Source organism: Lactuca serriola, chromosome 3, assembly GCF_051521515.1.
Source record: "Lactuca serriola cultivar US96UC23 chromosome 3, Lser_US96UC23_V15, whole genome shotgun sequence".
Classification (NCBI taxonomy): domain Eukaryota; kingdom Viridiplantae; phylum Streptophyta; class Magnoliopsida; order Asterales; family Asteraceae; genus Lactuca; species Lactuca serriola.
The window spans coordinates 307,974,833-307,988,311 of record NC_136410.1 but is presented as its reverse complement, the minus strand read 5'-3'; the positions used below and the strand labels follow the sequence as shown (position 1 = coordinate 307,988,311).

Genomic DNA, 13,479 nt, shown 5'->3' with positions numbered 1-13,479 from the left:
ATGTTACGTGATCTGTTTGATCGTCCTGTTGACTGTGAATTGTTATATGTTTGTATGTTTATGTGCACATGGTTGTTTGGACTGGAGTTGGGTTGAGGCGGGTCCTGCTTTGTGATGTAGGCCAAGATACCCAGGGCGGACCGGTTGTCCCGAAGGCCCAGCGAGCGGTCCGGATAGGCTGTAGGCCCCAAGAGGGCGGACCAGACGTGCCGAGGCTCGGAGAGTGGACCTGGCCGACTGAAGGCCCGGTGCGGGCGGACCAGTCATGCTATAGACTCAGAGAGTGGACCAGGTGGATTGAAGGCCCGGTGTGGGCGGACCAATCACATTGCAGACTCGATGTATGTGGCTAGACTCAGAGAGTGGACCAGGTGGATTGAAGGCCTGATGCGGGCGGACCAACCACACTGCAGACTCGAGGTATATGGCTAGACTCGGAGGGTGGACCAGGTGGACTGTTGGCCGATGCGGTGGACCAGTCACACAGTAGACCCGAAGTGCATGGGTGTTCTGTGATCAGATATGTTATGGCATGTTATGCGTGTATGGTATATGTGTTTGGTACTTTGGGGATATCTCACTAGGCTTTCGGGTTTACAGTTGTGGTTTAATGTTTTTCAGGTTCTTCAGGAGACCGTGGCTAGGCGAAGGCGTGATCGTACCGCTCCTCATGTTGTTGTCATGATGCGATTCTGGGAATACTTTAAATAAATTATATTGAAAACCGTTTTGTAATAACTTTAATGCAATCGGGTTGTTTTTGAAAAATTTAAATTGGTTGGAATTTTTCGGTCGTTACACTATAATAGTATAAAATAATCATAATAATTACTTCCTGGGGCTCCTGATTTATTATTTAATTACTCTATTTAAACGGGATGTTACATTGGTTGTGGGCCTGGGGGTATTCCATCCCTAAGATGATTGGACCTATAGTATGTTGGCATTCCAACCGATTGGTTGAGGGCTTGGGGTATTCCATCCCGATGGTTAACTGAACCCATAGTATGTTGTTATGATTATATGTGTGTTGTCATGGGTATGGGTATTTTGGGGAAACTCACTAAGCTTTCGGGCATACAGTTCCAGTTTGTTGTTTAAGGTATTTCTGGAGATCATGGGAAGGCAAAGGCATGAACCTGTCGCTCCTCCTGTTGTTATGATTTTATGATTTGATATTGGGATACTCTGATATTTTTTAATATGAAAACAAACTATGTAATGTTAAATGGTTTTAAGTGTTTTGAAAAAGTTTAAATTGGCATGATTTTTATGGGTGTTACATTTTGTGTTTTGGTTTTGGCCCCCTAGTTTTTGATGGTCGTGTTCCACCCCTATTTGTTACGTATTGCGAACCATCCTATACCTCCCCTTATCCAATTTATAAGGAACTGAGTAATTTTTGTCCAAAATTGCTTATGGGTTTCTTAACCAAAAATAGTAATTTTTGTCCAAGATTGCTTATGGGTTTCTTAACCAAAAATAGGTCTTCCAGTGATAAGTCTAAGGTCATATCCAAATATTTCAATTGTAAAATAGTACGTTTTTAAATAAGACCAAAAAAAATTGTAGGGATGGTTAAAGATATAATTCATAAGGCTTTGGAACAATCTTATGGGCAAACATGATGACTACTTACACAAATTTTATAAGAAAAATTAACAATAATATAGTTTACTCGGTCCCTGCAATCTCCTTCTTAATCCACTCAATATCTGTTGCTAACTCTTTTCTGCTAGACTGAAATATATAAAATTATAAAATTCCCAAAACATTAGTACGCCTTTTCAAGATTAAATGTGGCTAAACCCTACATTCTTCTTATATTCAAGTTGCAAGAAAATTACCTTTAAGAGAAGATACTGGTAGACAAACCATCCGATATATCCAAGTCCTACCAACTCTAAGATCTTTGGAAGTTGTGACAAGATAACAGAAACTATATTAGAAAACAATATTTCAAGACCACAATATACAAACAACATATAGAAAGCATACCCATGGCACTGACTTGACAGCACCAATAAGGATTGAAGATATCAATATTGCAACAACTGCTCCTCCTCCATACACAACAACTGTCGACTTGTTTTCAAGTGAATCCCACTTTTCCTTCAGGTCATCGAACAATTCATTAGCATCTAGAGCAGTTGAGGCATCTTCTGAGGCCTTGATTCGGAACATAAATGATCTTCTCAACCTTGGTAACACGAAGAAATTGCTGTCAATTTTCATAGGGTATTGATAAATGTGTCAGTTTTTATAAATTCAATGACAAATGTCACAACATTGAGGATGAACGAGAGTGAAAATTGCAGCCAAAAGGAGTGAATCTCCACAATAGGTCACATTACCTGAGTTTCATCGTACACAAAACACACATCCAAACGAAACAACACGTAGAATTGAAACCAATTACTAGCTTCTAGACTACATGTTCAACGAAATGCTCCAAAGAAGTAGTACTAATTAACTTCTAACTATAAAGTTACCCGACACCTGTTTGATCGAAGAGGAAAACGAACAAGCTGGAAGGTGTGGTAACACTGAGCAACAGACAAAGGGGGTGGTAGGAAGCTGAGGTAACCCAAGGGCGGTGTGTGTCAACATGTACTTTTGTACTACTGAATTTCGGTAGGCGGCTTTTGATTGGTTAACTTTCTATCTTCGTAATCCACGTTTGATCAGTTCTTCATTATTAGGCTTGTACTAAATTAGAAAGGTCAGGTGTGCCTCAACATGTACTTTTGTACTACTGAATTTCGGTAGGCGGTAGGTCGTGTAACTTGTGTTTGATTAAAAAAAAATATATTTTGATAATCAATCATTATAAAAAAATATTATTAATATTATACTATTAAAATATAAACTAGAAAGGTTACCTCCGCTACGCGGGGCCCAGAAGCTTTCAATATTTTTTCCGAATCGATAAATATGACAGACGTAGAAAGTGCAAGGATGAAAAGCCCGGAGTTTGCCCCGGACCGTTTTTTTCATGTTTTTATGAAAAAATATAAAATTTTTGACTGCAAGGATTAGAAGTTTCAAAATGGTTAAAGAATTAAAGGGGTAGGAATTAGCAAATTTTTAAAAATGGGATCAAAGTTGTCAAATCGTTAGAGTTTTGTAGTCAAACTTTAAATATTAAAAGGTTCCTAAAAAGTGTAAAAATATTGATTGCAAGGACCAAAAATGTCAAAATAGGTAAAGAATGAGGAGCAAAGTGCAGGGACCATTTTAAAAAGTGTAAAAATATTGATTGCAAAGACTAAAAATGTCAAAATAGGTAAAGAATGACGAGCAAAGTGCAGGGACCATTTCTGCCAAAAAAATGTCCAGTTTACTATTCATAAGTTTCGTGTGTGTGTGTATATATATATATATATATATATATATATATATAGAAAAAACTGCAAATTTGGTCCCTGTGGTTATCAAAAAAATGTTGATAGAGTCCAAAATCTTTTTAACTTGCACCATCGGTCAAAAATCAGATCTTTTTTGTGGATATGGTCCCTATCAAACGTAAAATGACTATTATACCCTTTTAATTTGTTTTTTACATTTTTTTTATGTTTCAGCCTTTATTTTAATATTTTGATAATTAAAAAAAATAAGAAAAACTCACCCTACCCCCATTTCACCGTACCCCCACCTCACCTATCTCTCTTAAGCACATACACACACACACACACACAAATCCTATTCATCGTCTTCTCCAAACCACACCCCCTATTTCTCCCCTTCTTTTTGTTGATGGATCGAAGATGGAAAGAAAATAGGGACAAGCAATTGAATGAGATGAAGATCAAGTTAAGGAAAAACTATGGAAGGCAGCAACTATGCTGCTGCCGGAGATGCAAATGAACAAATTCAACGATGATGCCATTAACGAAGGCAATGGTGGCCGGAGAAAAGGGTGATGATGGAGAAACGCAACCCGCTTTCTCGTCCAGCAACAGAAATCGACATTCTTGCTCTTGTCCTTTATTCTAAAACCCGATTCACACTCAATCGGTACCCCTCAATGAAACGCAACCTCCTTTTTTTTCCTCAAAATTGATCGTTGCTCTACACTACATTCGTTCTTTCTTGTCTAAAAATCGATTAACCAAAAACATATACAACCTCTCCCGACGTTCCTTTTACTTGCTCAAAATTTGATTAGTAGCCTTCCTTCTTCTCTAGATCGATTAATCACTGGATTTTTTCTTTTTCCATCCTTAGTTCGATCAAACGGATTTTTGGTTGTTAACAAAGGTATAAGGTGGCTGATAGTGATGGTATTGGTTATGTTTTGGTGCGTTATAGTGGCAATAAAAAGGAGGAATAAGGGTGGGTTATTGTGGTTAAGGTTAGGCTGTAATGGTAGGATTATGGTTGAGGTTAAAGATGGTTGAAAGAGGTGAAGGTCGATGGTTGTGTTCTTGGGTGTCTTCGGTGGTGACCGGTGGCTGATTTGGGAAGTGGTAGTGATGGGTGGTTTTTGGGTTTAGATTTGGAGAATGGATGTGGCTGTGAATGGAGTAGTTGAAGCTTCATCCATGGAGAGAGAGAGAGAGAGAGAGAGAGAGAGAGAGAGAGAGAGAGAGAGAGAGAGAGAGAGAGAGAGAGAGAGAGAGAGAGAGAGAGAGAGAGAGAGAGAGAGAGAGACTGTGGGATGGGATGGTATGGGTAGTTGTTTTTATTTATTTTTAATTATTCTGATATTAGGAAAACATAAAAAAATGTAAAAAAAAAAAAAAAAAGACAAATTAAAAGGGTATAATCATCATTTTATGTTTTATAGGGACCATATCCACAAAAAAGATCTAATTTTGGACCGATGGTGCAAGTTGAAAAGATTTTGGACTTTATCCACATTTTTTTTGATAACCACAGGGACCAAATTTGCAGTTTAGTATATATATATATATATATATATATATATATATATATATATATATATATATATATATATATATATATATATATATATATATATATATATATATATATATATATATTAATTAGACTACAAGAAGAATTCGGCACTTGGGGCGCACACCCCTATTGAATAGGTGTGGCAACTAAACTTGTTCCCATTCCAAACATCTTCTCTATTTTTTTTCTTTTCTTTCTTTGACATTTTCTCTTTTTCTTCCATTGTATGTCAAGAGTGAGTGGAGAGGGCGAACGCAAGACAAAACCCAGCGGTGGCATGTCGGAAAATTTATACTACATGGGAAATTCTAAAAAAAAAAAATTATACTGTGCTTTAAAATTTGAAGGGTTGCACCGGCCACCTTGGAAACCCCTATGTATGCCATTGGAGGCGGAGGTGCTTTGCCATGCTATTGCTATGACACCACTTCCTCTGATCTTAATTTTTTTAAATATAAGCTTAAGTTCATGGGTTTTTTGGGCTTAGTGCTAAGCTACTACGCAAAGTTGCTAGGCAAAGCTGGAAAGGCTACTAACATCACCGGTTATCCATTGGTGCACTGTTCCATGTTTCTATTACTCCTTTAATTTTTGCTTATGTTTAGGACCTAGCTGCATATTTAATTCCCTGCATGTAATTGCAGTTTTAAAATCAATCTAGAAAATTGCTCCAAATTCTCTTATCTTCTTTAATTCTTGAGATATTAGTCATCTCTAATTCAGATCAATCATATTACTATCCTGACAATGAACACAAATACCTATCTATAAGAAGCTATATATGAACTTAAATCTTGTATTCTCTTGGCTCCAATGCACACACAATCATATTCCCAAACACAAATGTTATATGAAAAATTGAAGAAAGCGTATCATATATATTACATGTAGAAACCTATATATACACCTAATTTACTCGGTCCCTGCAATCTTCTTCTTTATCGACTCAATATCTGTTGCCAACTCTTTTCTGCTAGACTGAAATATATAAAATATAAAATTCCCAAAACATCAGTATGCATCCCTTTTAATTTCAACATAAAATGTGGCTAAACCATACATACTTGTAATATTTAAAATTTTAAAAAATTTACCTTGAACAGAAGGTATCGGTACACAAACCATCCGGTATATCCAAGTCCTACCAACTCAAAGATCTTTGGAAGCTATAGAAAACATTAGAAACCAGATTCAGAAAACAACTCAACAACACTATGCCAAAAAGATATATAACACATACCAATGGCACTGAGTTGACTGCACCAATAAGGATTGAAGATATCCAAATTGCAACAACTGCTCCTCCTCCATACACTATAACTGTTGACTTGTTTTCAAGTGCATCCCACTGTAAAGGAAACAGATATTGTATCAGAAACAGACACTGATAAGTAAGTAGATCATGACAAAAGAATTGAGTTGAGCTTATATATGTTTCTTGAATCTTCACCTTTTCCTTTAAGTCATTGAACAATTCATTAGCATCCGGAGGAGATGATGCATCTTCTGAGGCCTTGATCTTCAATAGAGATGACCTTCGTGATACTAGCAAGCAATTAACAACTTACATATCAAATGCTATCCAGCTTTATAGTACAGAGAACACACATATCTAAAAGAAACAACACGTGTAATGGCTGGAACCCCAAAGTTCCGGATTAAACTGAATACTAGTTTCAACATTGATAAGAATTTGCTTCAGATCTAACACCAAAGGTTTCTAATTTAGTGACCTTTTGCGAGGTTCAGTGAAGTACACTGTCTAATGTACCTAGAAACGTAAAACAACCCATGTTGGTTTTGAAGTTGAAAGATTTATTGTGTTCACTAATTGAATAACAGCTCACGACAAATTTCAAATCTACGAGGAAGTAGTTTACGTGAAGTTGTCATTGAGAACCTCAAAATCGATCGAAAATCCAGCTCACAGCCTAACTTGTAAACAATATGCTCGACGAAATGCCTCAGAGAACAATAATAGTAGCACTGACAATAAAGTTACCTGAAATCTGTTTGATCGAAGTGGAAAACGAACGAGCTGGAAGGTGTGGTAACGATGAGCAACGGACAGCGGTGGTGCTAGGAAGACGAGGTAAAACGACGGCGGTGGCCGCCGAGGAAGTTGCTGCCGCAAACGCCGTCGCCATTTTCATAAACTCTACGTATTCAGCCGACCTCAACTTTTTCTGCTATCCACACTCATCTCTCTCCTTTTCTTTTTAGCTTTTGTTGGATTCTTGCTTTGACACGTGGAGAAAGGGAGCATTTTGATTGGTTAAGTTTCTATCTTCGTAATCCACGTTTGATCGGTTCCTCTGCATTGGCCTTTTACTAGATAGGTCAAGTCAGGTGTGTGGCAACAGGTAATTTTGTATCGGAGAGTTGGGTTGTGTTTGATTCAAAACGTTATTTTTCTTTTCCAAAACATTTAATAAAAGGGAAACGTTATTTCTGCCCTCGTTTAATAATATCACCCCTGTAATTATTACTGTATTCGTTAGGTGTCTGATTTATTTATTTACTAGTTGTGTGACCCGTATCTTATACGGGTTAGATAAAACAAAAAAAATTAAATATAAAGGTTTAAACAAAAATTTATTTAAATTTGAAATTTGAAATTTGAAATTTATAATTTGAATTTAAAAGAAAACATATTCAATAGTATATGAGTTGTAATATTGTCATTTAATGGTTATTTTCAAATAAGACAATTATTAGTTGAGGTGTAAATATGATGTGTTAATTAAAAAAAGATAAACAATGAGAAAATGACACATGGAAAAAACATTTATTCAAAAATATCAAAAAATAACATGTGTCCAAGTTAATGAAATAGTGACATTTGGCAAAATTATTTTCATTTATTAGGGAGGATTTATTTATTTTTTTGACAGTTTTTTACTTTTTTAACCAATCCATTTAGGAAAAGGTTGTATTGGCTTGAAAGCTATGAATTACTGAATATGAACCCTTTCCAAATAATATTTAATATTTATATCTTTAACTCTTTAGAGCATTACTTGCTGTTTATATCCATTTTAGTTTAAAAAAATACTTTCCGTCGTCTCTCTTTCAAAATATTAGTTTATTATTTGTGTTGTATTTTAATTTTTTTAATTAAATAAAAATATTTATATATCATTTATAAAAATAATATTAATAAATTATCCATAAATAAACTTATTATATCTACATTAATCCAAGAGCAATATTATCATTAATCATATTACTTTTAACATTAATATAAAAATAAACCTATTATATTTTTTATTTTATATAAACTAATCAATAAAAATAAAATGATTATCATTAATAAAAAAAATTAACAAATTTATATGTCCACCAACCACCACCTTTAACACTACCGGTATCTCACTGCCACCTCTAACAACCACCTCACACTTATACTTTTTAAATTTTATTTTATATGTAAATACTCTCATAACAATCTTATTTAATATTAATAACTTGCTTTTCTTTTGATGAATTTATTTTTCTTTCATATCTCGTTAAGCATTTTATTCATAATCATATAATTATGGGGTAATTATTAATTTAGCCAAATTTGAAACACCCAAAATTCCAAACCAATTTAAACTTTTAAAAACATGTCAAGTTCATCAAATCATTACAACTTTGTTTTCAAAATATTAATTATCAGAGTTTTCCCAGAAGCATAAACATAATAGGAGGAGTGGTACGACCACGCATTCGCCTTGCCGCGATCCCCTGTTGTACCTGAAACAATAAAATGAAACTGTAAGCCCAAAAAGCTTAGTGAGTTACCCCCAAAATACCAATACACATACAGTCCACATAACCATATCAACAATAACATATCATAACAATCTGAAACAACATGTAATGGTCCACAGCTTTACAAGTTGGACTACCTCTGGGCCCTCAGTACGAGTCTGCAACGTCTACCGGGCCCTCAGCTCGTATCTGGAATGTCATCGACCCCTCAGTACGAGTCTGGAATGCCTAGCGGGCCCTCAGCTCGTATCTGGAATGCTCCCGAGTCCTCGGTATGAGTCTGGAATGCCTACCGGGCCCTCAGCTCATATTTGGAATACTCTAGGGTTTGTTGGCTACCGCATGCAGCAGTACAACCTCAACCCAACCCACACAACATATAACATAACTACTAAGCATGCAATAATCATATAACATCACAGGTAGTCCTATAGGTCTACCTAACTGGCATAACCACTAACATGCAACACTAACTCATACTCAACATTTAACACTACTAGGATAACATATTCAATGGGCCGGCCTTGGTGCCTTAGACCCCTTAGTATAGTGAGGATAACTCACCTCGCAACTGTCGTATGAACTAGAAAGCTCAACTCCCGGATCACCAACACGAACTTCACCACCTATAATTACCATAAAACCCCTTTTTCATAAATCTCCAAATTACCAGAACATCCTCAGAAGTCAACTGGTCAACTCTAGGTCAAAGTCAAAGTCTATTAGTCAAAGTCAACAGTGCATGTTGACTCGACTCATCGAGTCCTCCTTGAACTCGAGAAGTCATGAAATCCTTGATTGGCTCATCGAGTTCCCCTTTAACTCGCTGAGTTCGTACGTGTCCAGGGATTGGGAGAAACCCTAGCCGACTCGTCGAGTCTTCGAACAACTCACCGAGTTCAAGGCAATCTTTAACGGGCTCGTCGAGTTGTTCATCCAACTTGTCGAGTACATAGCCATCTCCATGTGGCTCGTCGAGTCGACCTTGCGACTCGCCGAGTCCCTTCAGTCCATCATCCATACAGACGCTTTTTAAGCCATGCAGCGGCTCCATATTGCAGATCCAAGCTTCTAGGGCATGTTTATCACGTAAAGTTGCAAACTTTACGTGCATGCAAGGCCCTAGGGGCTCTAAATGACCAATCTAAGTATCTAATGGGGCTTTACACCTTAGGAGAGTCTCATCCTTGCAAGAGCTGGAAACTTTATGAACTTAGGACCCAAAAGAGGTTCAGATCTGGAGTTTCAGCTTCAGATCTAGCTCCCATAACAAAATACCTTAATGAATAACCAAAGAAAGCCCTAGCCTCCACATATGAATGATTCTAAAAGAAAAGAGGTTAAGGTAACAGCTTATTACCTCCCAAAACGTGCCCAAGCTGGAGTGGATTCTGAATTCACACGAAATCCTTGATGCTAGCCTCTTGATCTACAAGTTTCCATCACAAAGTTCACTTCTCAACGCTTTAAACACTCTCCAAGCTCACACTCACGAAATTAGGGTTCCTGGCTCTCAAGGGCTGATACAGGACAGTGGGAGGCACTAATGGTCCAATATATAGGGTGCAAAAACCCTGAAATTTAGGGTTTCCACTGCCAGTTCCTACTCGTCGAGTCCCCCATGCCAACTTGACGAGTCACTCATTAAATGACATGTTCTGGCCCGTTGCTACTCGACGAGTCACAACGTCAACTCGTCGAGTAGACCTTAAAAAAATGAAATCTAAAAGGAATAATATTGATACCTGATGGTTGGGATGTTACAATTCTCCCCCACTTAACTAAGACTTCGTCCTCGAAGTCTGCTGTAGCGAATAACTTTGAGTAGTGTTCCCGCATCTCCACCTTTGGCTCCCACATCCACTTGGACCCTCTCTGATGCTCCCACTATACATTCACCAAAGGTACCTCCTTGTTCCTCAGAATCTTCACCTTTTTTCTCCAGTACGGCCACAGGCCTTTCCACGTAGTTCAGGCGCTTATCGACCTGAATATCATCTAGCGACACCACCGCCTCTTGATCCATGATGCATTTTTGTAGTTGCGAAACGTGGAAAGTGTTGTGGATCCGACTAAGCTCTTCCGGCAGCTCTAACCTGTAAGCCACCTTGCCAACCCTAGCAATGATCCTGAACGGCCCAATATATCGGGGACCCAATTTTCCCCTCTTCCTGAAGCGGATCACGCCCTTCCATGGCGAGACCTTCAGGAGTACCATGTCACCGACCTGAAACTCTAGCTCGGATCGGCGTCGGTCGGCGTACCTCTTCTGCCGACTCTGAGCGGTCTGCAGCTACTGCCTAATATGCTGAATCTTCTCGGTAGTCTGCAAGACTACCTCCGTCCGACCATCACCCTGTGACCAACCTCACCCGAACAAACCGGGGTGCGACATCTCCGCCCGTACAACAGCTCGAAAGGCGGGGCGCCAATGCTGTAATGATAATTGTTGTTATAGGCGAACTCTGCAAGCGGTAGGTGGGAATCCCAGATCCCACCAAAATCAATGACACACGCCCTCAACATATCCTCGATGGTCTGAATGGTCCGCTCGCTCTGACCATCAGTCCGCGGATGGAATGCTGTGCTGAAGTGCAACCGCGTGCCCAGTTCCTCGTTGAACTTTTGCCAGAAACGGAAGGTAAATCTAACATCCCGGTCGGAGACAATGGAGACAAGAACCCCATGGCGAGCCATGATCTCGCGGACGTACACGTCGGCCAACTTCTCAGCCAATGAAATCTCCCGTATGGCCAAGAAATGGGCACTCTTGGTCAATCGATCCACAATGACCCAAATGGCATCAAACCCCTTCGCCGTCCTCGGCAACTTTGTGATAAAGTCCATCGTGATCTGTTCCCATTTCCAGAATCTCCAGGGGCTGCAGCTTGTCATGCAGCCTCTGATGCTCATCCTTGACCATCCTACAGGTCAAGCACTTCTCGATGTACCAAGCGATCTCGCGCTTCATACATGGCCACCAGTAGCTCAAACTCAAATCCCGGAACATCTTGGTGGCCCCCGGGTGAATAGAGAAGTGGGACTTATGAGCCTCCTCCATAACCGTCTCCCTAACCCCACCATACATCGGAACCTAAACTCAGCCGCATCGGGTCAATAATCCCGGACTATCCTGCTCAAACCGGGTATTCTCACCCTTGATCCTTTCCAGCTTCCGGTTCTCCGATCGTATGCCCTCAACCTGGGCATCTCTGATCAGACTCACAAGTGGAGAGTCCACTACTATCCTCATACATACTGTTGGGGTGGAAGACCCCGCTGACTTGCGACTCAAAGCATCAGCAACCACATTCGCTTTACCAGGGTGGTAAAGGATCTCGCAATCGTAGTCCTTGACTACATCCAGCCACCTGCGCTGCCTCATGTTCAGGTTCGGCTGATCCATGATATGTCTCAATCTCTTGTAATCCATGTATATGGTACAACGGACCCCATATAGGTAATGTCTCCATATTTTGAGGGCGAAAACCACCACCCCCAACTCCAGATCATGAGTAGGATACCTCGTCTAATGCGGCTCAACTGTCGCGATGCATAAGCTCTCACCCGTCCCCTCTGCATGAGGATTGCCCCTAGTCCCGTGATGGACGCATCACAGAACACCACAAAATCCTCGACTCCTTCCGGAAGTGTCAAGACTGGGGCCTCGCACAATCGCTGTCGGAGGGTCTCAAACGCCCTCTGTTGCTCAGGTCCCCACCAGAAATCCACCCCCTTCCTCGTCAGACGAGTGAGGGGTACCTCAATCTTGGAGAAATCCTGAATAAATCTCTGGTAGTATCCCACTAATCCCAAAAGCTCCTAATGTCCGAGGGAGATTTCGGAACCTCCCACTGCATAACCGCCTCGATTTTGGCCGGATCGGCCAACATCCCCTCCTGGTTAACGAGGTGTCTGGGGAATTGAACCTCTCGTAACCAAAACTCACACTTCGAGAACTTAGCATACAGTCGTTCCCCTCTTAGAACTCCCAGTAATTCCCGTAGATGTTCCTCGTGCTGCTCTCGGGTCTTGGAATACACCAAGATATCATCTATGAACACAATAACCGAACGATCGAGCATCGGCCTGCAGACTCGATTCATCAGGTCCATGAACACTGCTGGCGTGTTGGTGAGCCCAAACGGCATCACCACGAACTCATAATGTCCGTAACGCGTCCGAAACGCGGTCTTCTCCACGTCCTCCTCCCTTACTCTAACCTGGTGATATCCAGACCTCAAGTCTATCTTGGAAAAACATGACGCACCCTGTAATTGATCGAAAAGATCATCTATCCTCAAGAGTGGATAACGGTTCTTCAAGTTAACTTGTTCAACTCCCGGTAATCAATGCACATCCGGTGCGAACCATCTTTCTTCCTGACGAAGAGTATCAGTGCTCCCCATGGAGAACTGCTCGGACGAACGAACTACTTTCCCAGAAGCTCCTGTAGCTGTGATGATAATTCCTGCATCTCTGGTGGTTGCAATCGGTATGACGTCTTGGCGATAGGGGCCGCACCTGGCACTAAGTCAATCTTGAACTCAACCTACCTCTCTGGAGGCACTCCGAGTAACTCCTCTGGGAACACATCAGCAAACTCCCTGACCATCAGAGCCTCTTTAACTGGAGTCTGATCCCCGACCCGCGTATTCACCACATATGCTAAATAACCTGTACATCCGTGCTGAATGAACTGCCTAGCCCTGGAGGCTGAACAAAACTCTGATCCCACTCTGGTGTCCTCACCATATACAATCAACTCTCCCCCACTTGGGGTTTGAACCACTACTCGCT

The 13,479-nt window shown here is 40.1% G+C and overlaps 2 protein-coding genes across 2 annotated transcripts; both read right to left on the bottom strand.

Moving 5' to 3' along the window:
- Window positions 1-1,674: 1,674 nt before the first annotated feature.
- Window positions 1,675-2,365, bottom strand: LOC145096333 (protein CURVATURE THYLAKOID 1A, chloroplastic-like). The gene is made up of 4 exons (XM_079034080.1): window positions 2,355-2,365; window positions 2,022-2,221; window positions 1,848-1,939; window positions 1,675-1,740 (listed from the first exon to the last, which is right to left on the bottom strand). The coding sequence occupies exons 1-4, from the start codon at window positions 2,363-2,365 to the stop codon at window positions 1,675-1,677; spliced, it is 369 nt and encodes a 122-aa protein (XP_078890206.1).
- Window positions 2,366-5,703: 3,338 nt separating this feature from the next.
- LOC145094158 (protein CURVATURE THYLAKOID 1A, chloroplastic-like) lies at window positions 5,704-7,140 on the bottom strand. Its single transcript, XM_079032450.1, has 5 exons — window positions 6,926-7,140; window positions 6,374-6,468; window positions 6,164-6,271; window positions 6,018-6,089; window positions 5,704-5,901 (listed from the first exon to the last, which is right to left on the bottom strand). The coding sequence occupies exons 1-5, from the start codon at window positions 7,074-7,076 to the stop codon at window positions 5,836-5,838; spliced, it is 492 nt and encodes a 163-aa protein (XP_078888576.1). The 5' UTR covers window positions 7,077-7,140; the 3' UTR covers window positions 5,704-5,835.
- Between the last annotated feature and the right edge of the window lie 6,339 nt (window positions 7,141-13,479).

Excerpts from the sequence above, each read along its gene's own strand:
- LOC145096333 (XM_079034080.1), bottom strand. Across the intron at positions 1,940-2,021 it reads GATATCTTCAATCCTTATTG|TTTCTGTTATCTTGTCACAA; the intron begins GTGCTGTCAAGT and ends TTTCTAATATAG. Across the intron at positions 1,741-1,847 it reads ACCAGTATCTTCTCTTAAAG|TCTAGCAGAAAAGAGTTAGC; the intron begins GTAATTTTCTTG and ends TATATATTTCAG.
- LOC145094158 (XM_079032450.1), bottom strand. The coding sequence starts at position 7,076 with ATGAAAATGGCGACGGCGTTTGCGGCAGCAACTTCCTCGGCGGCCACC. Across the intron at positions 6,272-6,373 it reads TCAATGACTTAAAGGAAAAG|TGGGATGCACTTGAAAACAA; the intron begins GTGAAGATTCAA and ends TTTCCTTTACAG. Across the intron at positions 5,902-6,017 it reads ACCGATACCTTCTGTTCAAG|TCTAGCAGAAAAGAGTTGGC; the intron begins GTAAATTTTTTA and ends TATATATTTCAG.